We start from the raw sequence: 27,415 nt of genomic DNA, 5'->3' as shown, positions 1-27,415 counted from the left end.
AGGGTCCTGGGATCGAGTCCCACATCAGGCTCCTTGCTTAGCGGGGAGCCTGCTTCTCTCTCTGCCTCTGCCTTCCTCTCTGCCCCTCCCTCTCTCTCTCTCTCTCAATCTTTCTCTCTCTGACAAGTAAATAAATACACTTTAAAAAAAAATGTAAGGTTCAGATACCAAGATCAGATTTCATTTATGAACACACTTCATTCCCCAGTATTGCAAGAAAATGAGCTTTTATACTATTAATTTTTCTTTCTTAGTTTCTTCTCTGTAGATACCTGATATAATTCATTGTAATTACATCTGTATTTAAAAGCTTTTCATATTCACTGAACACTTATTGTTCAGTGTCAGTTATAACTTCTTGTAAGTTTGAGTGTATTTCCATTTAAGGGACATAGAAGCACAAGAAGGACATTCGAAGGATACTTGACTTACAAAGTAATCTGTGGACATGCCTCTCCACTTCTTCCTCCTCATTTTTGTATGTTGTATTTTGAGTGTTTGCTTAAGTAGTAGAGAATATGTTGATAGCATTACTGTAATATTTTAATTCTGCCTTATTGAAAGAAAACATGGCAAGTATATAGTAAGTATTCAATAAATGCTGGCCACTTGGTTGTATATAATAATGCCTGTCATTTTTGTTTTTAATAAACTGTTTTTAGTAAATTAAAAAATTTAATAAATTTTAATAAATAAAGTTTGTTTTTTAGCAAACTTTAAAATGATTATGAAAGTTGCATTAATCATGATTGATGTTTTTTAGATGAAATTTTTTTTAAGTTCTTATTTAGGGAGGTGGTGAATGCAGTGTGTCAAGGAACTGAGGTTCTCTATTGGAAGGCAAATAAAACCTTTAGATTTAGACCTAGTGCTGCAGGTAGATTTAATACTTAAATTTAAGATGTCTCAAAGTCATATTGCTCTTTTCTGATATAAATAACTTTTGTTTAGTGTGATAGATAAATATAATTTATTCTGATGAGTTTTATAATCTTAAGTCTTTGAAACTTAAAAAAAAAAAAAAAAACTACTACTTGACCATGTAGCATAATTTCTCACCTGGATTATTTGGTACCTGTCATGATCTAGTCAGAAGAAAATTCAGTTAAGGTCTAGAACAAAGTTTTGCTGACCCTCCATTATCCCCAAAGTTCAGTTTTAAAAGATACATAAATATACTTGTGTTGGAGATTTGACAACGTCTTTAGTGCTCAGTACATTGTAGATAGTAAAGGAATAATGAATTGGGAAGTCAAGTGGAACCAACTGGCTTGATCTTCCACTGGAAGAATTTTCTTTTCTTTTTTGAAGTAGGCTTCATGCCCAGTGTGGGGCTTGAACTCATGACCCCGAGATCAAGAGTCGTATGCTTACTGACTGTGCCAGCCAGGCACCCCCATTGGAGGAACTTTCTAATCACAGAGCTTCTTAAAGGAATTTTCATAATTAAACTGGAATTGTGGCATCATTTACTTTTTTGCATTCTTTTTGTGGCTATTGCTTAATCAAATTAAAACTCTTGACCAAGTTTGTGGGGTGTCTCTCTTGCATGTGGAGCTCCGTTTCTGGTATGAAACATATGAACTTCGGTGATTAAGAGCAGATATTATACATTCTTCAGTAACCTTTAAGGATTCCTTTTATTGGTAGAGTGTTGAGTTGTACTGTAGGCTCTGATAGAGCTACGAAGTATTTGTATCGTTATTTATCCTAACTTTGGATCGTGTGTGTCAGGATGATGTAAAAACAGTGTTGATGTGCACTGCTCCCCAGGAGGCGGTGCGGGACAACACAGTGTATTCCCCGTTCTCAGGGACCAGACCTTGAATACCACCGTGGTTACTCCAGATAGATCTGTAGAGGAGCCTCTGTTTTTATGAAACTAAAAGACCCAAAATGAAGGTAACCTTGACAGATGGGTGGTATTATGTCATTCCAGTTGAGTTCTGAGTGTTCAGTTTGGTGTACATGAGAGTTTTACAGTGAAGGGCAGCGCTTCACTGAATGACCTCATCTGATGGGCAGTGTTAGTACTAAAAGCACAGTCTTTGAAGCGATTTAGTGAGTATTAGGCATTTTTAGAGGGTCAGCAGTGATAGCGTGATAGCGTGTAATGGCTTCTATACGCTTTTCTCATTCATAAGCCTACTTGTAATTTCTTCTTTTGATTGAGCTTTATTTTCAAGTTTTCCCAGACCTTCAGTTGTGTACAAGATACACCATTTACCAGTTTGGTGAACACAATCAAATGACTTGATTATGAACTCTTTTAAGATCTTGTAAAGCGTGCTTTTCAAATATTTGATTTGTTTTCCTAAAAGAAAAAAAGATCTGTGTCTTCCTTTGACAGTTGTTGCAGGAAATTACTAGGGAGATCTCAGGCTCAGCAGAGCAGAATGTGAATATGTATCAGAGCCTGAAAACCTTCCCAGAGACAATGCCAAGTCCCGCATTGTCACAACTTGGAGATCCCAGTGGGTGGAGCTTAGGTGAAGTTGTGAGGTTGGGCTCTGAGGAAGTAAAAAATGCTTTCTCGTAGAAGTGAGCATAAAGTTACTGAAATATTCTCAGTACTGTTTGTCGCTTTGCTACTTGTTTTCAGACCTGACTTCATTTTTTTTTTTTTTTAAGCAAAGTCTTTTGGTGGTACTTCTTACATTATATTGTTTATTGGCAGACACCACACCTGTTTAACTCAGCAGACGAACAATTTAGATATTCCCGACTGATTATAGAATGTGCTGTTACTGCAGAATGCTGATCTCCAAATTTTAACTTGATTTTCACTCTACATTTGACATTGAAATGTTGTAGATTGTTTGAGAGTTCATGCATACATTATTCTCATTTTATTGGCATGTATAATTTAAAATGAAACTTTTTTTGTCTTTCAGTGCATTTGAAACGCCACTTTATGTTTCGAAACCATCTCTGTTTAGTTTTTGAAATGCTGTCTTACAACCTCTATGACTTGTTGAGGAACACCAATTTTCGAGGTGTCTCTTTGAACCTAACACGAAAGTTTGCACAGCAGATGTGCACTGCACTGCTTTTCCTTGCGACTCCAGAACTTAGTATCATTCACTGTGACCTAAAACCTGAGAATATCCTTCTTTGTAACCCCAAACGCAGTGCAATCAAGATCGTTGACTTTGGCAGTTCTTGTCAGTTGGGGCAGAGGGTAAGTATATTTCAGGACTTGTGAATTAAAACAGAATTAAATAAAATAGTGTCCGTAGATACTTGAAATGTTATTAATGTGTTTACGATTTGGGGGTAATTATAGGATAGTTACCCTTAAAATACAGCACGCTAATCACATTGTGTTGAAACATGTTTTGGGGACATATCTCTTCAAATGCAAATATAAGATTCTGGATTAGAAGATATTGGGCTTTTTTAAAAGTAGTTTTTTAAAAATTATACGTATGCCTAAGGTGGTTTTAAACTATATTTTGCAAGTAGAGGTTTTAGTATGAATTTGGGGATATTCCAGTACTAGAATATTGAATCCTTGCTGTGAAATTCTTCTCCAAAGATAGATCAAGATAAATGATTTTCTTCAAAAACTGATGGGTTTAGAAATATACAGGTAGTTTTGCATTCCACATGGTGATACAGTATAGAAATTACAGTTGGTTAGACATACTTGTTTTTGATAAATAAGTTTAAATCTTTTTCTCCCTCTGTAAATTCTGACACGGGTCCACACTGGTTTTCCTCGGACTGCTAAAAACAGACCTGTCTGTAGCAATAATACAGATTGAGATTTAGCGGATTTAAGAAAGCAGATTTTTCCCACTATTCTTTCTAATGTTATGAAAGCTTCTCTTAACAGTGTGTTTCACATATAACATAGAAGTGATAGGTTTCTTTCTTGAAAGAAATTAAAATCATTTGATAATATTGTACTCACTTTAAACACTGTTCCTGTTTACTTGTAATTACTGAAGCTGCATTTCTTGGGGCGAAAAAGAAAAACCACAACTAACATTCAGATAATATTTCATACTGGCTTTCCAGTTTTTGTTTTTCCAAGTGAGTGAGAGTTCTTGTCCTATGCAACTTTTTTTCGTGTTTTAGACATGGCTGGTTAATTCAGTCGTGAAGATTTATAGTCAGCTAACAGGATTATCAGGCTTGTTCTTTTCTGCAGCTCTCTTCATGGCAGTGGTGTTGTAGATCACTGAAATAAACTGAAGGAGTAGGAAGCAAAATTTGCAGTTTCAGATGCCTCTGAAAATCAGGAGCTGTTCATAGTTGTTAATGTGGGATAAAGTATATTGCGAATGGAAAATACATGCCCATTTGAGAGTCATTTGAATAGATTTAGATTTGGAATAATTTCCCCCCCCCATTTAAACAAAATCCTATGTTCTGTACTAATATCAAACACTACAATGTCTCTCCAGCCAAACTGAGACAACTATCCCTTTGGCTTAATGAGGTTTTAAACTGTGTTCGGTGTATCAGATAGAATGAGAGATCCTTTCTAAAATACACATGCAGTGACCCTACCCTAGTCTCAGTCTCAGAAGGTGGCAGGGCAGGTGTATTTCAGGGGGATTTTGGGGCACAACATTGTAGATGACCCAACCACTGCTTTTAACCAAAATGTATAGGTGACTGACAAACTTCTTGCGTAAGCCGGGGAATGAGACAATCTTACTAGTAGGGAGTCTTTGGGCTTACCAGTGCTGTTGGCTTGTGAAAACTTAGAAACGTAATACTTCTTCTCGGTCCCTGTGAATTTCAGTTTCTTTACTCTGACAAGGCATTAAAGTTGGGTTGACCTGCTTATGGGGGCCTCAGGTTATTCTTGGAGATTTGGCTGGAGTTTCCGGTGGGAGCCACAGAAACATTCAGGAGAAAGCAGCACTGTACTGCTGGCCGCCTAGTCGAGAGTGTTAAGTGAGGAAGTTTTAGTTAGGAGGATTTTGTTTCTTTCTTTCTCTTTTTACATAAAACTTTCTTTGCTTTCACGATATTGCTAGGTACAAATTTACAATGGCTAAGTGAAGATGAATTGGTTTCTTAAGATATTCTCCGATTACTTTGTTGAAAATTATCCATTTCAAGGTTTTCTTTTCCTAAGAAGTCTTAGACTGAGGTGGAGGAGCGCAGGGCAGAAGTGATTGGTCAGAATCGACTCTCATTTGGATTTTACTAGCAGCCTTTCTCACATTTATCTATGAGACTACTACAGTGTAGATACCTGAACTGTCATTTACGGTGTACAGAGTTTGTTTGACTTAATGCTGAAATACATTCTTAAGGTTAGTTTAAATACAATTTAGTCCTTCCATTAATGGTAAACCAAGTGCCAGCCATAGCAGGAAAGAATAATAGAGAAACAAACTATTCTCAATAATGTCTTTTTTCTAATAAGGCATAATTATTTGTTTTAGGGTGTGGATCTTGATTACCAGTTAGGATTGCACTAAATGGAAGGACTTGTTGTGTTGTGTTTTGCATTTCACAGTCAGAGTAACCACTCTTGAAATGTTTAGTTGTTTAGATAATACTTGTAGTAGAAGGTTGAAATGGGTAAATGGAACCCAAATTTAGGAGTTAGCCGATTATTTTTTTCTGTTAATATTAGTTAAATGTACTTAATTCAGTGTGGAGCATAATTAAACAAAACTTATGTTGGAATTAATACGATATTGAAATATATTTCAGATATACCAGTATATTCAGAGTCGCTTTTATCGGTCTCCAGAGGTGCTACTGGGAATGCCTTACGACCTTGCTATTGACATGTGGTCCCTTGGGTGTATTTTGGTTGAAATGCACACTGGAGAACCTCTGTTCAGTGGAGCCAATGAGGTATATGATGGATTGCTTTTAAAATTCTGTTTCTGTTTTCATAATTTCTTTTTGTTTTTAATCTATGACAGTAACCTGAAAATTGTTTTTAGGAAAATATGCCTATTAATTTAAATATTCAAATGTTGGGACACTTTTGAATTTATCCATTTTTAAAGTTTTTTCAGTTATCATGGTGAGTTTAGGATTTGAGGTGGGAAATGAGATCTTTCAATTCGCTACTGAGAAGAATAGTAAGTTAATAAAAGTTAAGCATTCTGGTTTAAATTTTTTACAGATTTTATGTATAATGTAACAGAAATGATGATAAAAATGCATAAGAGCCACCCTAAGAACAATGTAAACATCGCTGTAAATTTTGAAAGTATGATTTGGAATTTAAGAAGTGATGACCAGTGGCCTTGAGGAGGGCTGTTTGATCTGAATAATTGAGGGTGAATTAAGATTATAGAATTTAACAGCTACAGATGATACGTAATTCTTCTAATTCATGGGTTTTCAGTCTGTTCTTAGAAGGTGTTTGGAGGTCAGAGGCAGTGCCTAAGAGGGCATGGGAGAGGCCACGCTCTCTGGCAGTCAGAGAAATTGGACTTTTCATTGGTTTAAAACATTATGGGGTTTGTCGTTTTTTAAAAAGGAAAGTTAACCATTACAGATCTTAATCAGTCCATTGCATTTATAAATAAGAAAAGAAAGGCCAACAAAATTTAATGACTTAACTTACACTGGGTTATACAACTATTAGTATGGTGTCGGAAACCTGTCCCCTCTGTCTTGTTAATTCACTTGAACTATAGCCAGTGAGCCACTCCTGGGCAGTGACTTGCATAGTGTGTGATTGGTTTTGTTTTGTTATCAGTAATATTACCCTGTAAAGTAGTATCTTTTTCATGGGCTTAAACAGTGTGAAATTAAATTCTATTGTATTAATTATAATTAAAATATGATAAAATATAATTAACTATATTCGGTTAAATCCCCTGAAACTTCAGTGGCTTCCATTTCATTCATTGTAAAAGCCAAGTCCTTTGAGTGGCTCGAAAATCCCCTACTCCCTCTGACTCCTGCTATCTCTCTGCGACCTCGCCTCCCCTCACTCTCTCAGTCCCAGCTCAAAGCTTTGCTCTGTGGTCCCTTGGAAACAGTAGACCTAGGCCCATACTGTGGGCCCATACCAAAGGCCTTTGCATTAGTTCTTTCCTGTGCCTTAAAGTCCCTGTCCCCAGGGAGCACCATGGCTCCTTCCTTCACTTCCTTAGGTCTTTGCTCTCCCTACATCTTCTCTGTGATCCTCTAGTACCTGTTGCAGTGTCCCTTGTCACTCTCCATCCCTTTAATTTTCTCCGTAGTTCTTATTTGGCATCGACATAATATAGTTAATTATATATTTGTCTAGTAGTGATTTCTTCCCCTGTAATATAAACTTTTTGGCAGAGATTTTTGTCTGTTCTGTTTATTGCTATGTTCTGCTGAGCGCGGTTTCTAGCATGTGGTAGACACTTGGTATTTGAGTGACGGAATCTGTACTTAAAAAAGAACACTTTATTCGGTCCACGCTTGATGAAGCCTCTGGAATTTTTCCTTTTTGATGGTTATTTGATTTTATTTGTTTGTTGAATTATCCGCCCTGTCCTGTGAGGAATGAGGGGACTGCCGGACGGGGGGGGCTTCATGTGTTTTGTTCATGATTCTGTGCTCAGTGCTTGGAGGTGTGTGTGACACACAGGAGATGCTCTGTTTATTTATAATTTATGAACGAATGGGTGAATTGATGAGCCGAAGTAGGAGGTACTGCAGTAGAAGTTACAGGCTTTTTTGTTTCTATTTTTAATACAGGTAGATCAGATGAATAAAATAGTGGAAGTTCTGAATATTCCACCTGCTCATATTCTTGACCAAGCACCAAAAGCAAGAAAGTTCTTTGAGAAGTTGCCAGATGGCACTTGGAACTTAAAGAAGACCAAAGATGGAAAACGGGTAAAATAGGGATTTTTTTTTTTTTTTTAAGCCTTTGTTATTTATTTTACTGGAGCGGTCTTTCTGTAGCTCATTTTATGTTTACTTGACATCCGTGTTTTAGTTAACGGTTTCATTAATAACTTAGGTGTGTATTTCTTTAAAAGTTGGGTATAGTTTGACCTGAGCTGTCTGGACCAGTGTTTGTTTCCCGGTTAGAGTTAAGACTTCATTTTGCAAACTCTGTGTCTGCTTTGTGAGACAGCCGATCAAACCACCGGGCCTCGTTACAGCAGTAGAATCAGGAAATTTGACCTTTTTTCCCTCACAGTGTGGGTCTGTAATGAAGTCACAGTTAATAGTACTTCATCTGTGAGCCACAGAGGTCATAATTGCAGTACATCATGCTTCTTTTTTTATTATTTAAATTTCAGATAGGAGAAAAAGATTTTTGACTGGGCAGTTTGTGACAAGAATATGAACTGACTAGAGTCCTTGGATCGATTTCAGTGCAGGTTCTTAGCTTAGTGGCATGGATAGCAGGAATGTCACATCTCCAAAATCCTCAGCGTGAGGTTTTCAAATCATTAGGTTTGTTTTAGTAATTTTCTTTTAGCTGAGAACTTTTTTTCAGATACCTAAACAGTGTCCGTTTAACAGAGTACATGATGGCAACTTTGCATCTTGATTTAACCTCGTAAAAATAATCCCGTTTTGTAATCTAGCTTGTTGGTAGTATAAAATGAATGTAATATATAACTATCTGATTGTTTGGGATATGTACATACCAGACACCTTGGGATGATCGTTTTGCATTTTTACACTTGGGGGATTTATTTTTGCTCCATTTTTAATTTTGCCCTTGGATTTTAGCGATGCTGCCACCAGGTGTTATTTCCAGTGAACTGAAGATGATGGTTATTTGCTTTAATTCACCTTCACATGGCTGTGGAGTCTCAACTTTTAATATTGGAAGATTTCCTTTAGAATGTTTAAAATTGTATCCGTGATTGTATCTTTCACAGCTGATTTGTAACTTACTGCATCCTGCCTGATTCTCTCAAGTTCGAGGCAGTATAATATCTGGCAGCCAGATTGTGCCTACTCCCCTTAAGAAGGAGGTGGGAAATACTATGCAGGTCTCCTGAATCCTTTTGCCTTTATCCACATCACTAGCTTATCAGGCCTGGCCCCTTTCCCCTTGAACCAAAACACAGCCTTGGGAATCCTTCTTAGTTTCCCCAGCATTCGAAATAGCTCCTACCAGTCGATTTGAATTAGCATGGAGGATATGAAACCTCCTTTATGTTTTTTATCTCTCAATACAGGCTACTACTTTCTCCATTTTGAAGTTTTTTTCTTCTTCCAGTTTTTTCTTTTTTTCTAAATAAAACATTCATCCCATCGCATTCATATCTCTGTCTTCTAAAACCATAGTTAAACCACTATGGGCTGTAACCTATCATTTCTCCCAAATTGAGCTATAATTATTATTTTAAAAAATAAAGGGGGGGCATTTCAGAAAAGAGTAGATGGATCTTTTCCCTTTTTAAAATTGAGAGTATCTTGACCTATATGTATATATATTTTTTAAGATTTTATTTATTCATTTGACAGACAGAGATCACAAGTAGGCAGAGAGAGGCAGGCAGAGAGAGAGAGGAGGAAGCAGGCTCCCCGTGGAGCAGAGAGCCCGATGTGGGGCTCGATCCCAGGACACTGGGATCATGACCTGAGCCGAAGGCAGAGGCTTTAACCCACTGAGCCACCCAGGCGCCCCATTGACCTATATTTAATACACATTAACTATAGGTTTTATTTTCTCAGTGATTTTATTCTTTCTTTTAATTTTTCATTTATGTTTCAAGAGCCCATTTTAGTTTCCTGGTGATGAACTCTATCTACTATATGTATATTTTTTTGGTGGGGAAAGTGGATGAAGAATTAAGATCTGTTTTGTTATAGTTTTTGTGCAACAACATACGCATACCTTATTTTTGTTTTAACCTTATGTACAGCAGTGTAACCCTGCCTAAAACAAGATACAGAATATTTCCACCACCCTAAAAGTTCTGTTTTGACCCTTTTGTCATCCCACCCCACCCCACTTTCTGATTATTATATCATAGGCTAATTTTGCCTACTTACAGGCAAAATTTGTATAAATGTAATCCTATAGTATTTATTATTTTGTTTCCTTCACTTAACAAACACTGTTTTTGGAAATTCATCCATATTGTTGTGTGTTTCAAAAGTTATTTCATTTTATCACTTAATAGTATTCTGTTGAGTAAAAACTACTGTAATTTATCTACATTTACCTGTCAGTGGACGTTTGAGTTATTTTTGATTTGGATCTATTATACATAAGGGTATGGAAACATTCTTGTGTAGTCTTTTGTACGTGTGTGTTTCCCTTTCCCTGGGATCACTAGAGGTAGAATTGCCAGGTCATAGGGTATATGTGTGTTCACCTTCACGAGAAAATACAGTTCTCCAAATTTTTATCATTTTACGTTCCTGTAGTATATGAGGAGGGTTCCAGTTGCATGACGTCCTCGCCATTTGGTATGATTGGTCGTTCTTGAAATCAGCCATTCTGACGGGTCTGTATAGTGGTTTCGTTTGCATTTCTCCATGGCTAATAGTATGTGCTTAGTAACCATTCATAGTTGTTGTTGGGTGTTTTTGCAACCATCTTTCCAGTCTTTTACTCATTTATTACTGAGTTCTTTCATTATTGAGTTGTAGGAGGTTTTTTTTGTTTGTTTTTTAACACACATAATGGATCTAAGTCCTTGGTCACATTATGTGTCAGTATTTTTTTCCCAGACTGGTTTATCTATTTCTTTTCTTGCTAGTATCTTTTGATGGGTGGAAAATTTTTAATATCAATGAAATCAAATTTGTCAGCTGGTTTTTATGAATAGTAGTAGTTTTTGTATCTTAAGACATCTTTGCTGTCTTCAAGTTTGTGAGGGCCTTCTGTGCTTTTTTTTAAAAGATTTTTTTGATCCGAGTTTTTATGGTTCGAATTCTGTGGTTCATCTGGAATTAAGTTTTGAATGTGGAATGAGGTATAGAAGTTGATGTTCACGTCCCCAGGTCCTTACCTAAGCATTGCAGCATTATTTGTTGAATTGTTGCCTTTCCCTATTGATCTGGGAGCTTTTGTCTGAAAAATTCATCTTTTATGTATGGGTCTGTATTTGCACCCTCTTCTGTTGCTTTGGTTGATGAGTCCTTGAACCAGTACCGTGGTGCCAGTTACTGTAGCTGTGTGGTAAGTCTCAAATTCAAGTAGTATAAAGCCACCAGCTCTTGTCTTCTGTCTCAAGAATTTTTTTTTTCCTCTTCTCTAGGTCTTTTTTATTTACATATAAATTTAAGAATCTGCTTCTAAATTTGTACGCAAAAAATCTTGCTGGAATTTCTATTTGGATTGCATTTGAGTTCATCCAACAGGATGGACATTTTAACAGCATTGAATCTTCCAGTCTGTGAACATTTCTCCATTTATTTAGTCATTAATTTGTCTCAGCAGCATTTTGTAGTGTTTTGTGCAGCAATCGCAGGCATCTTTTGTATTTTAATTTTTAATTTTTTGGATGCAATTTTAAGTGTCCTTTTTAAAGTATTGTCTTCTAGTTTCTCAGTGCAAATATGTGGAAATAGAACTGAGTTTTCTATGTTGACTCTATATCCTAAAACCTTGCTAAATTTGCCTATTCTAGTTTTTTGTTTGTTTTTAGATTCTATAGGAGTTCCTGCTTAATCATGTCCTCTGCAAATGAGGAGTCTTGTTCTTTGACTATGTATGCCTTTATTGATTTTTTATCTTATTATACTGACTGGAACTTCCATATGTTGATTAGTTATGGTGAGAGCAGACATCTTCCCATGTTCCCAGTCTTGTGGGAAAAGCATACATTTATCTGATATTTTTAAGTATGGTACGGATTGTATATTTCTTGCAGCCCTCTATCAGGTTGAAGGAGTAGTTTCTTTTGTTTTTAGACAAGTGTTTTGCCTGTTTGTTTTTCTAAATCATTAGTGGGTTTTGAATGTTGTCACATGCTTTCTGCATCTGTAGAGATGATCATATGGTTTTTCTCCTATTATGTAGTAAAATACATTAATTAACTTTAGAATATTAAGCTCAATCTAAGATAAACCACACTTGGCCTTGATATACTGTCTTAAGTATTGCTGGGTTCAGTTTGTCTGTATTGGTAGGAAGTTTGTCATTAAATGGATTTTTGTCTAAAATTTTATATAATACCTTCATTAGATGTTGATATCATGATTCTGCTGGTCTCATAAAACTATTGGGAAGTATTCCTTCTTGATTTTTCTGAAAGAATTTGTATAAGATTGGCATTCTTTTGAAAATGTTTTAATAGAGTTCATTAATGAAGCTGTCAGGAACTGGGGATGTTCTTTGTTAGAGGGTTATTAATTATAGCTCATATTTTTTATAAATATATGGCTATTCAGATTTTCTTTTTGAGTCAATTTTGGTAGGTTTGGATTTCAAGAAACTTGTCCTTATCTAAGTTGTTGGCTTTGTTAGCAGAAAATTACACATAGTATCTCATTATTATCTTTGTAATTTCTTGAGGATCTGTAGTGATAGTGTCTCTTTTGTTCCTAATGTCGGTCATTTCTGTTTTCTCCCTTTTTTCCCTGTTATTCTTTCTAGTGGTTTGTCAAATTTACTTATCTTTTCAAACAACAAGGTTTTTGTTTTCTTACTGTTGTTTAGTCTTGTTTCTATTTCATTGATTTTTTTTTTCTTTATTACTTCTTTTTCTTCTCCTTCCTTTAGGTTAAATTTGCATTTTCTATTTTTTGAAGGAGAAGCTTAGATCATTTATGTAAAACTTTTTTCTTAACAGTATTTAAAGGCACAAATTTCCCTCTGATTACTGCTTTAGCTGCATGCAGTGACTTGTGATATGTTTTAACTCATTGATTTTGAAACATTTCTAATTTCCCTTGTGATTTCTTTATTGACCCATTGTTATTTGGAATGTTGATACATAATTTCAAAATATTTGAGGATTTTCTAAACATCTTATTAACTGATTTCTAGTTCAGTAGCATCATGGTCAGAAAACATGATTTCACTCCTTTAAAGTTGATTCAGACTTGTTTTATGATACAGCAGGTAATCTTTCTTGGTGAATGTTCTGTCTATATTTGCAAGGAATTGTATTTTATACGTTTATTTAGTATAGTGGTCTACAAATGTCAGCATAGGTTGGGTTGTTTGATTTTTTTCCCCCATAACTTTTATATCCTTTACTTTGTGTGTATGTCTATCTGTGGATGTTTGTTCTCCCATTAACAGAGAGGAATGTTAACATTTAGTGATGATTTAGGAGTTGTCTTTTTTTGGGGGGGGTGGTTAGTATTTGTTTATTTGACAGAGAAAGACAGCAAGAGAGGAAACACAAGCAGGGGGAGGGAGAAACAGGCTTCCCGCCAACCAGGGAGCTCAGTGCAGGGCTTGATCCCAGGACTCTGGGATCATACCTTAGCTGAATGAAGGCAGATGCTTAACAACTGAGCCACCCAGGTGCTCCTAATTCTGGATTTGTCTTAATCTCCCTTTAGTTGCTTTATGTATTTTTAAGCTCTCTTAGTCGTGTGTACCCATTTACTGTTGTGGCTTTGTGGTAAATTCACTTTTTCATTATGAGGAAATGTCCCTCTTTATCTCAAGTAATATTTTTCATTTTTGTCTTTAAGTCTGATTTGTCTGATATTACTATATCTATACCAAGTTTCTTATTCTTCACATTCTCATGGTCTGTATTTTCCCAACCCTTTAACTTCAGATCTGTCCGCACTTTTATATATGAAGTATGCCTCTTTTATGCAGTGTTAAGTTGTCATGCCTTTTGATCCATTCAGCTTGTCTGTTTATTTCATGGTGAATTTTTAACTCATTTAATTATTCCTTAAAAACCCTCAAGTTTGGGCTTTAAAATGTTGTCTTATTTGTACTCTCTTCGTCTTACCTCCTTACCCCCATTCCTTTTTTCCTGCCTTCTTTTGGGTTAATGGAATACTTTCTGGTTCTTTTATTTCATCTCCTCTATTGAGTAGCTGTTACTTTGTAATTTTTATTCTTTTTTTTTTTAAGATTTTATTTATTTATTTATTTGAGAGAGAGAGAGAGAGAGAGAGCAAGCAAGCAAGCACATGAGCGGAGGGAGAGGCGAAGGGAGAGGGAGAAGCAGACTCCCCATTGAGCCAGCAGCCTGAGGCAGGGCTCCATCCTAGGACCCTGAGATCATGACCTGAGCTGAAGGCAGACGCTTAACTGACTGAGCCACCCAGGCGTCCCTGTGTGTAATTTTTAGTATAATAGGCATCTTAAACTGATCAGTTGGCATTCATCTGATATCACTTGAAAAGCATGTAACTAACCATGTGCTTTTGCCTAACCCTCCACCTTCTGTGCACTTTCATTGTATATCACTTCTGCATATGTTACAGCCCTCACCACAAATAGCTCAACTGCTCTAAATAAAAAATGACTTTTAAAGAAATTTTAAAACAAAGAATTAAGATATTAAGATAATCTCTTCTATTTACCTGTGTAGATCTTGATTTCCTTTCTGCAACTTCTGGCTTCTAGCTGGTATTATGTTCCTCCAGAACAGAACTTTGTCTAGTTTTTTTATTTTAGGGTGAATAACTTTTGGTGGTACTTTCTGTCAACAGATGTTTATCTGAAAATGTCTTTACTTACCTTCTTAAGGAAGATAAGGAAATTTCCCTGGATATAGAATACTAGGTTGACATTTTAGCAAAAGAAAAAAGAAATTATAACATTGTTTAAAGATGTTACTGACATTGTTTTCTGTATTACGTTGTTTCTGAAGAGAAGCCAATAATTTTTCTAAGCATCATTATCCATATGTGATTTGTCTCCCTCTCCCCCAGCTGATTTTGATGTTTTTCTCTTTATGTTCAATTCTTCAGTAAGTTGACTCTTATGTCCCTTGGTGTAGTTTCCTTTGTATTTATTTTTTTGGAGTTTGCGGAGTTTTTGGGTCTGTGGATTATTCTCTTTCACCAAGTTTTGAATATCCTCAGACTTTTGTCTTTTCAAATATTTGTTCTGTTCAGTCTTATTTGCTACTTAAATGTTTGTTACAGTGAATAACGTTATCTTAGAGGTCTCTGGTTTGTTCATTCTGTGTTCTTTTTGTGTTGTAGTTTAGATAATTTCTTTGCTCTGTCTTCTGATTGACTGATTTTTTTTTTCTTCTGCTGAGTCCAGTCTTATGTTAAAACGATTAAGTGAATTCTTTATTTCTGATACTGCATATTTTAGTTCTTATAGTTCCACTTTTTTTTTTTTTTTAAGATTTATTTATTTGAGAGAGTGAGAAAATACATTGTGGAGGAGAGGGAGAGAAAATCTTAACCAGATTCCATGCTGAGCATGGAGCCCAACATGGGGCCTGAGATCATGACTTGAGCCAAAACCAAGAGTCAGTCAGCGTTCAACTGACTGTTCCACACAGGCACCCCTCTTTTCTGTTTTTTTTTTTTTTAATGTAGTTTTCATTTCTTCTGAAACACCCTATCTATTCATACATGTTGTCCTCCTTTTGAACTAAATTCTTTAATCTGTTTGTCATAATTATTGATAATGCCTATCTGCCAGTTTCAGCATTTGGGTCATTTATTTATGTGGGTCTTCTCTCTATCTTTTTCAATTCATTATAGACCCATCTTGTTTAAATTTCTTGTGTCTCATTTTTTAAATGTATGCCAGACTTTGTATTTAAGAACACTTGAGAGGGAAGTAAATCTTCCTTCCTCCAGAAAGAGACCCACCTCTCATTCTGTCAGGCAGTAGAGTGGGACGGAGTCAGCTTTCTTTGTAGTTAAGCTGAGTCTGGGCTTCGCTTTGTCTGTTTGCTCAGCTTAGATTCTGTTCTCCACGGTGTTCATAGGTTCTGAGCCCTGTCTCTGGAGACCTGAGCGCTCTCTGTACTTTAGTGCCAGCAGCCCGCTCCTGTTTGTGCCTTACGCAGTCGCTGTCCGTCCTGCTGCTCTGCCCCCAGCCTGGGAGTGCCCCGCGGGCTCCGCCTGGACTGTCGGCAGGCCTTTGCTCGGCCTGGGGTCCTCCTCCACCCCCACAAGTTGGTTCAGAGTTGGGCTGGATTCTTACCCAGATCTCTGGCATTTGTTTCCTCTCCCACCTTACGATGCTTCTTTCCCAAGAAGGGCTTTTCATTTTCTGGAATTTAGTTAATTCTGGTTTGTTTAGGCCGTGGCACTATAACGGGTTTTTTAAAAATGGAATGATTTTCTGGCCTACCTTCCTGGTTTGTTCTTGCTTTTAGAATGAGAGCAATAGTCTCTTGCAAATTTGTACATTGTCACCAGAACTAAAAATCCAGTGATGATATTCTGAATAAATTCAGTATTCATAGGATTTTTAAGGGTTATACTGTCATCTGTTTAAAAATTAGTTTTCAGAAAATATCAACATGTTAAGGTAATTTATTATTCAACATACTCTAAAGGGAGGCATAAATAATTTGTTTTTAATTTCTTTATCTAAATATGAGCAAGGGGCGCCTGGCTGGCTCAGTCGGTAGAGCCTATGACTCTTGATCTTGGGATTGTGAGTTTAAGTCCACATTGGGTGTAGAGATAACTGTTAATAAAATTAAAAAAAATACGAGTAGGTAGGTTTAAACCAGTGTAATGTAGAGCCTACTTGGAGTGATTACCACAGCTTTGGAGAGCTGCCATTGTGAAAGGAAGTGCGGCCAGGGTTGGTGGGGCATCAGGCAGAAAAGAGGTTCAGGAGCACGTGGCCGGAGCAGCAGCGGGCACAGCTCCTTCACGTAAAGAACCAGAGAGTACAGTCTGTAGGCTCTGTGGGCTTCTGGTGTCTTAACTTGGTTTGGTTGGTTTTTACAACCTCCAGAACTGTGAAAAACGTGTGTGGCTGAGGTTGTACACAAACACCTCTGAGACCAGGCCATTGTTTGCTGAGTCCTGGGCTGCGTGATCTTTAAAGTCATTTTTGATCTCAAAACTATTTTGAATTTCTCTATTATAAGTGCATTTGCGATGGTAATGTATGAAAATACAGAGGATCCTAACTACAAGCCTTTTAATAAGGACCTCTTTATAATAGATTGAAGCATATTTGAAGTTACGTAGGCTTTTACATAACCATCAAATTTAGAGAAAGCCTTTTTATCTTTCTTCTCTTTAGGAGTATAAACCACCAGGAACCCGTAAACTTCATAATATTCTCGGAGTAGAAACAGGAGGACCTGGTGGGCGTCGTGCTGGGGAATCGGGTCATACTGTAGCTGACTACTTGAAGTTCAAAGACCTCATTTTAAGGATGCTTGATTATGACCCCAAAACTCGAATTCAACCTTACTATGCCCTGCAGCACAGTTTTTTCAAGAAAACAGCTGACGAAGGCACCAATACAAGTAACAGTGTGTCCACCAGCCCCGCAATGGAGCAGTCACAGTCTTCGGGCACCACCTCTAGTACGTCTTCAAGCTCAGGTCAGTTCTCCAACCCTGGGTTAGGCTTGGGAGCCTTGACTGTTTTCTTTACAAAGTGGGGGTTATTGTAAAGTATCTTAAAAACTTGTTGATGGGATCGGGAGGAATTACTTGGCCTAAATCTGTTCTTTGTAGTTAGTAAAAAAAAAAATCCACCTGCCCCAAAGCTCCAGTACTTAATTATGCATAATAAATTCTACTTGGCAGTTGGAAACAAAACTCTTTATTAACCGAAATTTTTAATTGCTTTTTAAATAGAACTACTTTGTTCACATGCCTGAAATTTTCCCTGATGTAACCAAAACCAAAGTGGCTGATGTGGAAGAACTTAGAGAACTGGATAACTGTCTGATACGCTCTCAGACTAATAGAGCTTTTTGTGTGCGAAGCACTTTCAGTTTCAGTGTTTGAGTTCTAGAATGCATACCCGAGCAGAGTGAACTTGAGACTTAACGTGCTGTGTTGTGTGTGATACTGAAGGTGGATCGTCGGGGACGAGCAACAGTGGGAGAGCCAGGTCAGACCCGACGCACCAGCATCGGCACAGCGGCGGGCACTTCACAGCTGCCGTCCAGGCCATGGACTGTGAGACCCACAGTCCCCAGGTGAGCTCCCACACCGCTCCCACCGTCCCCCACCGTGTCCCGGCCCAGCAGCGGCGGGGCCAAGGGCCTCTCGGATGGTTGTGTTGTTTCTTCCGAAGGGTCACGGCAGCTTCCTCATTTAGAGGGGATTCTGATGTGTCTGTAACGAAAACACACCCGCAGCTTGCGCTCTTATTCTTCGGAACCTGCTAACGTTTCTTGGGTGCATCCCAGCCGCTGCTCCGTTTGTTTTCTTGTGTGTATCTCCTGTACTACAGCAGCATGTGGAGTCTTACACTGGTCGAGTTTTCATTTTACATTGAAAACTGTCCCTTCAGGGGTTCAGTAGCACTCCCTGGCTTGTGATCTTGCTTACGTGCCCCGACTGCGCCCCGTGCTCTGTCATCGCGGGCAGTCCTTGATTCCGAGTCAGTTCGCATTTGATTTTCACCTCCCTGTTGGTTTGTTTTTTTTGTGTTTTTTTGGTTTGTTTGTTTGTTCCTTTGTTTTTAAAATTTGTTAAAGAAGAGGCTGTAATTGATTAATTTTTATAAAAAAAAAAATGGGTGAAGCAGATGGTGGTAGTAAAATACTTACTAACTGCTCTTCGTGGTTCATTCCAAGCACTGCATTACGATGTTTTGTAGTGAGAGGCCAGGGTAGTGTTTGATGCGTGAAGCAAAGCTGAGGTCGTGGACGGCCACCCCGCATTCTGGTGGCGGGTCTGCTGCTGCTGCAGGAGCGAAGCCCACGTGCGGACAGTTGGCACCACCGTCAGTTAGTGTGCCCCGGCCTCTCTGGGCAGTCTTAACCGCTCCTTGTCACCTCCTGTCTTCCGCGGTCTCTTCAGTCATTGTTCAGTTGCTGCTTCTACTCTTCCTAGAAACCGCTGCCCTGCCCCTCACGGACCTAGCTCCTTACTGCCTGAGGAGAGTCTTCGAGAAGGCGCACCTCACCCAGCGGGCGCGCTTGTCTGCGTCTCTCTCGCGCCTCCGCCTCTCCTCAGAGTGGGCGTCTTCCCTCCCGCCCCGGCCGGCCCGTCTTGAGCTCCTGCCTGCGCCGCCTCCTTGCGTTTGACGTTGCCCTTTGCTCAGCCTCTGGCTCCCGGGGCTGCCGCCTCTCCTCTTCAGCTTGATTCTCCTTCCTGTCAGCGGCTGATCCTCCCCACGTCTCTCCCCGCTGGAGCTAAATCTTTGCCTGGCCCGTGTCTGTCCGGCCCTACGATTTTAGGGGGTGGGGGCGAGGGGAGCTCTGTGTTACCCCGAAGAGTTCTTCAGTCTGCTCCGGTCAGGCTGCCTCCCGCCGTTCAGCGGCGGCCGGGCTCACTGCCGAGGAGGCCAGTGGCGCCCCGACGCTCGCCTTTCGCCGTCCGCCACCCACGCCGACGGTGCTGGCTCCCGCCTGCCCTTTGAAGCACTGTCCTTTTTCCCCGACAGGCCACCTCCTGACGCCGCCCCCACCCCGCGCTCCTCTGGCCTTTCCTTCCTTGTCTTCTCTTCGGGGTTCTCTATTGCCCCCCCCCATGACTGCAGTACTGTCCTCTTTTTTCAGTCTAAGATTTTATTCATTCATTTATTGGCGAGAGTGTTGGGTGGGGGGGTGGGCAGAGCAGGAGGGAGAGGGACAAGTAGACCACACGCTGAGCCTGGTGCCTGATGGAGGGCTTGATCCCTTGACCCCGAGATCACGACCCAAGTGGAAACCAAGAGTCAGACGCCCAACCGACGGAGTCCCCCAGCCCCCCGCCGCAGTGCCGTCCTGATGCGGGACACTCCTCCAGCTTCCTTGCTCACCCAGACCTCCCTCCTATGCGCAGAGCCTTTATTTCTGTTGACCGGAACCGTCACTTCCAAAGTCTCCACAACAGGACACTGCAGATGCGTCGTATAAACTGCGCTGGCGCTGATCGCAGCTCCCCAGCCGTGTGGCTTCTTCGCACGATGGCCCGAGATTCACCCATTTGTTCCAGCCACGCGCCTGGGGGCTATAGGGGGCTGAATCTTGACTCGGCTTTCCCTCATCCTGCAGTTGAATCAGATAGTCCGTTGAGTGTATTCTTAATATTCTAAGTAGCTCTTACTCTCTTTACTTCGCCCCGTTGCTGGAGCCATCTCCAGCCTGTCTTGCTAGAAAGAGTTTTCTAGCTGGTCCTGCGGCATCTGACTCCATACGGCGTCAACACCATTCTCTTCTCTGCAGGCCTGTGAAGGCAGTAGAGCAGTGTGATGCGGCCTTTCCCTGCTTTAAACCGGCGTTTGGTTTTCCTTCGCACTTAAAAGGAAATTTAGACTCTCAGGAGGAGGTCAGTGACCAGCATCGTCTGACCGCTTTCCAGGGCATTCTTTCTCCTCTTTATTTGCTCTGGTCTTACTGGATTTTTTCCATTTTTTGGAAGACACTGTGTTCTTTCATGTTTCTCACATATCCTGTGCTCAGCCTGAACACTTTTCCTTTCTCTTTGCTGTAGTCACTACCATTTATACTTCAGATCTTTGCCTAAATGTCCCATCTTTAGAATGACCTACCTTTCTTCTGCTCTCCAAATGCGTGAAATCCTGCCGCCACCACCACGGACCAGGAGTAACAGGAGATTCTTGTGTACCTCCCGCCTGTGTTTCACAGGAGTCATTATTTTGGCTTATCTGCCTTAAGCCTTTCTTTATTTAATGTTTTGAGTAGATGATACACCGTTAAAAAAAATAAGTAAATGTAAAAGGGGATTCAGTGAAGACTTCCCTGCCACGTCCTCTAGCCACCCAGTTTCTGAACTAGTGTTAACTGGTTTTTGTATCCTTTTGGGATATTCTACACATATCCACATACGGATCTATATTCTTAATCTTTGTACACAAAGAGTAGCATGCTATGCACACTTTTCACATCTTGAGTGTTTTTTTTTTCCAGTATGTTTTACATGTATTTTTTAACATATATTTGGAGCTCCTATATCAGTACACGGACAACTTTTTCTTCTTTCTTTCTTTGTAGTCACACAGTACTCTACGGTTTAGATAGCCATAAGTCATTTCCCCAGGCCCCTGCTGATGGACGGTTAGTTAACTTCCAACCTTTTCGACTGTTACAGATGATGCTGGAGTGCGACACACATAGCACTCACACACATGCAGTGTAACTGTGATAGAACCCCCTAGATGTGGAATCACAGGTCAGAGAGCGATGGGATCTGTGATTTTTTTTTTTTATACCTGCTGCCAGATTGCTCTCTGTTTAGTTTTGCCCATATAGGCTTCCACTAACAAGACTCTAGAGAAACAGTCGGTGTGATCACCTTTGATCAGTGTGAAATGAAAAATTGTATTGGACAGAGGATGTTTTTATTTTGCTTAGTTCCTTTTATCCACAAATTTGAATAGCTTCCTAGTTTAAGAACCATTAGTATTGCCTGAGAACTTTCTGCCTTTTTTTCTACTGGATTGTTCTCAGTGGTGTTTCTTGAAGTTTGGTTCTTAGACTACCTTTATTGAGTAAATACCTAACAATTTTTGCTGGCTACTGGTAAAAGAGACACAGGCTTTGCCTTCTTCAAGCCTATAGTGCTGCAGTAAATAAGCAAAATCAAATTAATAGAAATTGCAGATACCATTAATTGATAAAAATGAAAACTGGGTGGGATAATGTGATACAGAACAGCTGTTCTTTGGGCAGGATGTGTTACAATTTGAGTAGGCTGAATTGATAACAGACCTCCCAAAATAAAATGAATAATTTAAAAATCATACTTAAAATACTTAAAAATACTTAAATACTTAAAAGTAATAATTTAAAAATCATACTTAGAGTATTATTTATAACAAAATATTGTTATTTATTACTAAGTATTGTTATTTCTAACAAAATAATGCTTGAAGAGTATAAAGTTTCTTTTTTATGTAATGGTTCTGTGGGCGTTGAGGTTAGTGGCATGGCTGTCTCCTATTTTCTGGCCTCCTCCATCCATTAGGACCTACTTGTCTGCTGTATCCACCAGGCAGGGCATTACCTGCCTGGCCTACCTTGGGAGGTATTTGTGGGCCAGATCTGGCCATGATAGAAAGCTACCACTCACGTTCCACTGACTATAATTTAGTCCTGTGGCCATAGCTAAGTACAGGGGAGGCTGGGAAGTGTAGTGCAGCGGTGAGGACAGCTAGGAGCTTGTGCCACAGGAGTTGGGGCAGCCTTACCCAGAGTGGTCAGAGAAGACTCGAACTGAAAGGAGAAAGAAGCATCCAGGCGGAAGTTAGAAACCTGAGCATTTTAGGCAGAAAGGAACAGTAGACACAAATGCCCTGAGACATTTAAATACTGCCAGGTGCAAGAGTGGAAGAAAGAGCTGGTGTGGTTGGAGCCCAGGCAGCGAGAGGAAGGTTAGCTAGAGGAGAAGTTTGGAGAAGTAAACATTGGCCAGATGTGGCAGGCTGCTGTGTGGATTTTGGCTTATTTTGTTTTTCTAAGGCACAGAGAGATCATTAAAGGATTTTAAATAGGGAAGTGATTAGATTTGTGTTTTAAAAAACAGTATTCTTTACTATGGAGAATGGACTGGAAGAAGGCACAAGGATGGAAGCTGGGAGCTGATTGAGGGGGCTTTTGTCCCAGTGCAGATCCATGAGAAATGGGAGGAGCCTGGGAGAAACAGGGTCATGGTGGACGGGAGGGGAGAGGTCAGGTGGGGCGCTCTTGTACTTGCTGGTTTCTTTGGAGGAGTTGCTGAGCAGCTGACGGAATGGGTGTTCTTACTGAAACAGGAAAGATGGAGAGAAGAGGGTTCGTAGAGGGAAAGTAAAGAATTCATTTTGAACCTGTCAAGAATATTCACTGTCTGGCCTTTGCCAGAAAAAGTTCGCTGATCCCTGGCATAAACAGTGCTCCCAAGGAAAGAAAATAGCCAGTGAAATATATGAGCTTGTTTATGGATATGGCTTGCTAAAAATCGGCAGCTTTCACAGTATAATACTTTTTCACTCAAATAGATTTGGAATTTTGCATTATATAACTAACACATTAAAAGTTTCAATATCCCCTCTCTCTAATTCGTGTAAATGCTAGTGTCGTGGCTTTTGGTTGAAGATGAATTAAGTCTTGGACCGGTACTCTGAATAAACCCTTTAAAAATCTTCTTACAGGTGCGTCAGCAGTTTCCTGCTCCCCTTGGTTGGTCAGGCACTGAAGCTCCTACACAGGTCACTGTTGAAACTCATCCCGTTCAAGAAACAACCTTTCATGTAGCCCCTCAACAGAATGCATTGCATCATCACCATGGAAACAGTTCCCATCACCATCACCACCACCACCACCACCACCACCACCATGGACAACAAGCCTTGGGTAACCGGACCAGGCCAAGGGTCTACAATTCTCCAACGAATAGCTCCTCTACCCAGGATTCTATGGAGGTTGGCCATAGTCACCACTCCATGACATCCCTGTCTTCCTCAACTACTTCTTCCTCTACATCTTCCTCCTCTACTGGTAATCAAGGCAATCAGGCCTACCAGAATCGCCCAGTGGCTGCTAATACCTTGGACTTTGGACAGAATGGAGCTATGGACGTTAATTTAACCGTCTACTCCAATCCCCGCCAAGAGACTGGCATAGCTGGACATCCAACATACCAATTTTCTGCTAATACAGGTCCTACACATTACATGACTGAAGGACATCTGACAATGAGGCAAGGGGCTGATAGAGAAGAGTCCCCCATGACAGGAGTTTGTGTGCAACAGAGTTCTGTAGCTAGCTCGTGACTAAATTGAAACTTGAGTTTGTTTCTTGTGTGTTTTTATAGAAGTGGTGTTTTTTTCCAAAAAACAAAGTGCAAAGCTGCTTGCATCAGAAGGAGATTAACACACTGAACCGCTACAAGAGGGCAAAGCTGACTTTATTTTTTTTTTTTTTAACTTGAAAAGATTGCAAAGGGACAATGAAGTTTTTAAAAGAGCCATGTCCAAACCCATCGTTATGGATAGCGCAGAGGTGTCCTCTTTTTGCCTCCCCCATTTTAACTTGCCACACCCCAGTCATAGTGGGTTTTTTTGTCTTCTGTTCCACAAAAGTTAATGTTCAGATGTTGGTCTTGGTCATTTGCCAACTAATTTTAAAATAAAAAGGCACTGCACATAATTTGCATAAAGGGCCCCTTGAGGGTGTTTCTTTTTCCTTTTTGTTTTTTCCTCTTTTTTTTTTCCCCCTCATTTGTTTTGTTTTGGGTGGGGCGGGGGGGTGGGAAATTTGGGTTTTTAAGTCCTCTAAACACACTTGGGCACAGAAATGCAGTACTGTAAGGAAGAGGGACCTCCAGCTTACACAGACATCACCTTCAGCTGTGTGGAAGGGACAGTTGTATTGGAGTTTGTAAGGCACAGTAAGCATGCTAAGTGGCGGGGATCAGAACTCTCCTGTCTGAACCTACTGAGGAGCAAAGCAGCAATTACATGGGATCCTGTGGGTCTCCTGTTGTAGAGGCCACAGTAAGATAGTAATGGAACATGACCGGTCTCCTAACCAAGGTGCACTGAGAAGCAATCAACGGGTCAGTTGTGGCCAGTCCTGGGGAGGTCTGAGTGGTGGTCTTTGGGATAACCTTTGGCCTTATGGATTTGGACTCGAAATTAGAAGAGCCTACCATTTCAGATGCAATCACTTTTGGACATGCTTTTGCAGACAGTCCTTAATGCTGAAAACACAGAGAATGGGTAATTCAAGAGGCCTTTCTTTTAAAATAGACTTTTGTGACCCACTAATTGTAAGGTATTGCAAGGTCACTTTGCGTGTGTCATATAGTTGACTTCCTTATTGGTTGAAGGTCACAGAAGTAGTGGTTTGCTTTGATGGAAATAGCTACAGCTGTGTCCCTTCCTGCTTTTTACTTTTTTTTTCCCTTTTTCTTTCTTTCTTTTTTTTTTCCTTTTTTTTGCTTTTTTCCTCGGCACGTGGTATCTCCACCATTTCTTCTGCACAAAGATGTCTTCTGTTCATCCTGAACATTTAAAAAAAAAAAATGCAGAATTTTATGTGACTGCTTTTTTGCCTCACAATTATGCTGTGAATTTTACAAAAATTTATTTTCTTTTTTGATAATTTATTGTACCAAAGCTGTTTTTATAGCACATAGATGTCTGTAACCAATAATGTAGCAGTTCTGCACTTTGACACAAGGTGTAACTAGACCATTTTTAAATGTCAGTTGAAAATTATGGCTGTACTATTGCTTAAACAAAACTGGAACTGTCGTTGAATCCATAGCCAATACATCTACAGCAATCTGTGTACTGAGCATAATAGATTGACATCTAATTCAAGATTACAACATCTGTTACATTCTAAATGTGTTCAGGCTTCTGAAGGTAAAGGGACACTGGATCCAGAAGCTATGGAACCAGCAGCTGATTCTTTATTCCTGATTAACCTACTTGTAAACTTGAAAGCAAGACCTCGATTGCACCAACAGGTCCAGAATACGAGCACGAGTAAAGCAGAACTCTCATGCGTGACCTGAAGTGAACAGGCTGGTGTTTAACAGGTGCCTAGTTTTGAGATTACGCTGCCTTAATGTAACACAGTCTGGCAGTTGCTAAATTTGTGTTCCCATTTTAAATTGACCAATTTTAGGGTGTTATACTTTTGAGCGGTTGAATTGGGAGAATGAAGATAAGTAATTTATCTGTCCAGGATCAAAAGAAGCCTAGGAAAGAAGCAGTAATCTACCTCTGCCGATAACCCTGTTCAAAACAACTCAGCAGAACACCACATTACTTTTTATTGGTCAGTTCCATGTGGCTGACTAGGTCAATTTTTTCTGAACAAAAACAGGTTTTTATATGTAAACAGTGACAAAAGAAAGGCTTAAAACTATGTGAATGTGAATGGAAACTTGGAAATACCCGTTTTTATAATCCACAAATTTTTTTTTTGTTGTTAATCAGGAAATCCATATTTTGTAATTAAATGTCAAGCCTGTGGATGATTTTTGAACTTGGTAGTTCATAAAGGTTTACAGTGAATAAAAGGATACCACCTTGAGTATAGCAATATCAAAAGGAATCAGTAGTTACTGCTGTTTAGGAATATAAGGGGAAGACACTCTTTGGGTCAGGTCATTTTTTTCTGTGCTGGTTGCCACATCTTAGCAAGCACCAAAAAAACAAAAGCAGTTTTTAAACCGCTACTTACATAAAGGAAATCATAAAATCCAATGCTTCTGCATACTGTGTTATGTTACAGTCCAGTTTTGTGTGCTTTACTACACGGTTTGGTTACAGGACTTCTGTGCATTGTAAAACATAAACAGCATGGAAAAGGTTAAATACCTGTGTGCAGATTGTAAGATCTGGTCCGGACTTGCTGTGTATATTGTAACGTTAAATGAAAAGAACCCCCCTTTGTATCATAGTCATGCGGTCTTATGTATGATAAACAGTTGAATAATTTGTCCTCAGACTCTTTACTATGCTTTTTTAAAATTAAGAAAAATGTAAACATAGTAAAAATCTTCCTATGCAATTAACCTGGTTCAGGTAATGGTCTGGTAGGTATATTGACTGTAAATTCGGTCAGAGGTGTGAAGAGGAAAATAGTATTTACGTTGACCTAGGTAGACGTCCCAGATCTCGGGAGGTCAAGATTGGAGGGCTTGATTTTGAACGTTTTGATTTTAAGATGGATTCTCTCTGTGAGTGATTAACTATATTCATTTTCTCTCTGATTCAAAGTGCTAATAGTTTGTAGTGTTCAGAATGGCTGTGGGGGTTCAGTGGTTTTCTCTTTGTGGCTTTGACCTGCTGGAAAGCAAGAGGAAATACACGTCTTGTTCCTCTGCCCAGGTCCGCGTATGGGGGCGAGTCAGGGACTTTGTTGTACAGAGTCTGAAACTCTTGCCACAGTGCACACATGTCTGATCTAAAGTCTTCTCTTTTTATAAACTAATCTGTAAGTGTGTATTAAGGTGCCTGTCAAGAAGGCCAAAAAACCCTTACTTAAAATTTTCATTCCGATTGTGTAGAATGCAGGTTGATCACACAGAGTTAGACTTAACATGTAAGAAAGAAAAACTTTAGTTTTTTCTTAGGCTATGAGCTTACTTACTTAGGTAAGTGGCACATTTTGTATGGTATCAGATTTCAAAAAACCCTAGGCTTATTTTGATAAGTGTTAGAACTCTCTGCAAAAAAATCATTATGGCTGCGGTCATTCTAGAAGGACCACAGGATGCCTACTGAGTTTGTCGCCATACCCTCCTTTCCAGTTCCTGTGTTAACTTACTGTTAAAATAAGTCCTACAATAGGGAAGTACATAAACTACAAAGACGAGATAGCAAATGCCCGGTTTCTTCCAGGTCCCCCAATTTCATTTTGGCCTTTGCTTTGTTCAGTCTCAGAATACACCAAGCTCAGTACTCATTTTTATATTCATTCTTGTCATAGCGACCATAACTAATAGGCTGGCTTTCGTGCCGTATATGAAGACCATTTGCGATTTTA

The 27,415-nt window shown here is 39.4% G+C and overlaps 1 protein-coding gene across 7 annotated transcripts in view; it reads left to right on the top strand.

Annotated features, from left to right (window-relative positions):
• DYRK1A (dual specificity tyrosine phosphorylation regulated kinase 1A) overlaps nt 1–26,372 on the top strand; it is a 145,200-nt gene extending 118,828 nt beyond the window's left edge. For 6 of the 7 annotated variants that reach the window (XM_032865335.1, XM_032865330.1, XM_032865332.1 and 3 more), the window contains 6 exons: nt 2,895–3,181; nt 5,683–5,829; nt 7,666–7,806; nt 17,045–17,351; nt 17,832–17,956; nt 23,062–26,372. In XM_032865335.1, the coding sequence (XP_032721226.1) occupies nt 2,895–3,181; nt 5,683–5,829; nt 7,666–7,806; nt 17,045–17,351; nt 17,832–17,956; nt 23,062–23,682 (1,628 nt within the window). In that variant the 3' untranslated portion in view covers nt 23,683–26,372. The remainder of the gene's footprint in view (nt 1–2,894; nt 3,182–5,682; nt 5,830–7,665; nt 7,807–17,044; nt 17,352–17,831; nt 17,957–23,061) is intronic. The other variant, XM_032865333.1, reaches the window with a different exon arrangement.
• Nucleotides 26,373–27,415: the final 1,043 nt, after the last annotated feature.

The sequence above is a fragment of the Lontra canadensis genome, unplaced genomic scaffold (assembly GCF_010015895.1).
Source record: "Lontra canadensis isolate GAN:19392208 unplaced genomic scaffold, GSC_riverotter_1.0 scaffold29, whole genome shotgun sequence".
Lineage (NCBI taxonomy): Eukaryota > Metazoa > Chordata > Mammalia > Carnivora > Mustelidae > Lontra > Lontra canadensis.
The sequence above is the reverse complement of the archived record's forward strand: the minus strand, read 5'-3'. Positions and strand labels throughout refer to the sequence as shown.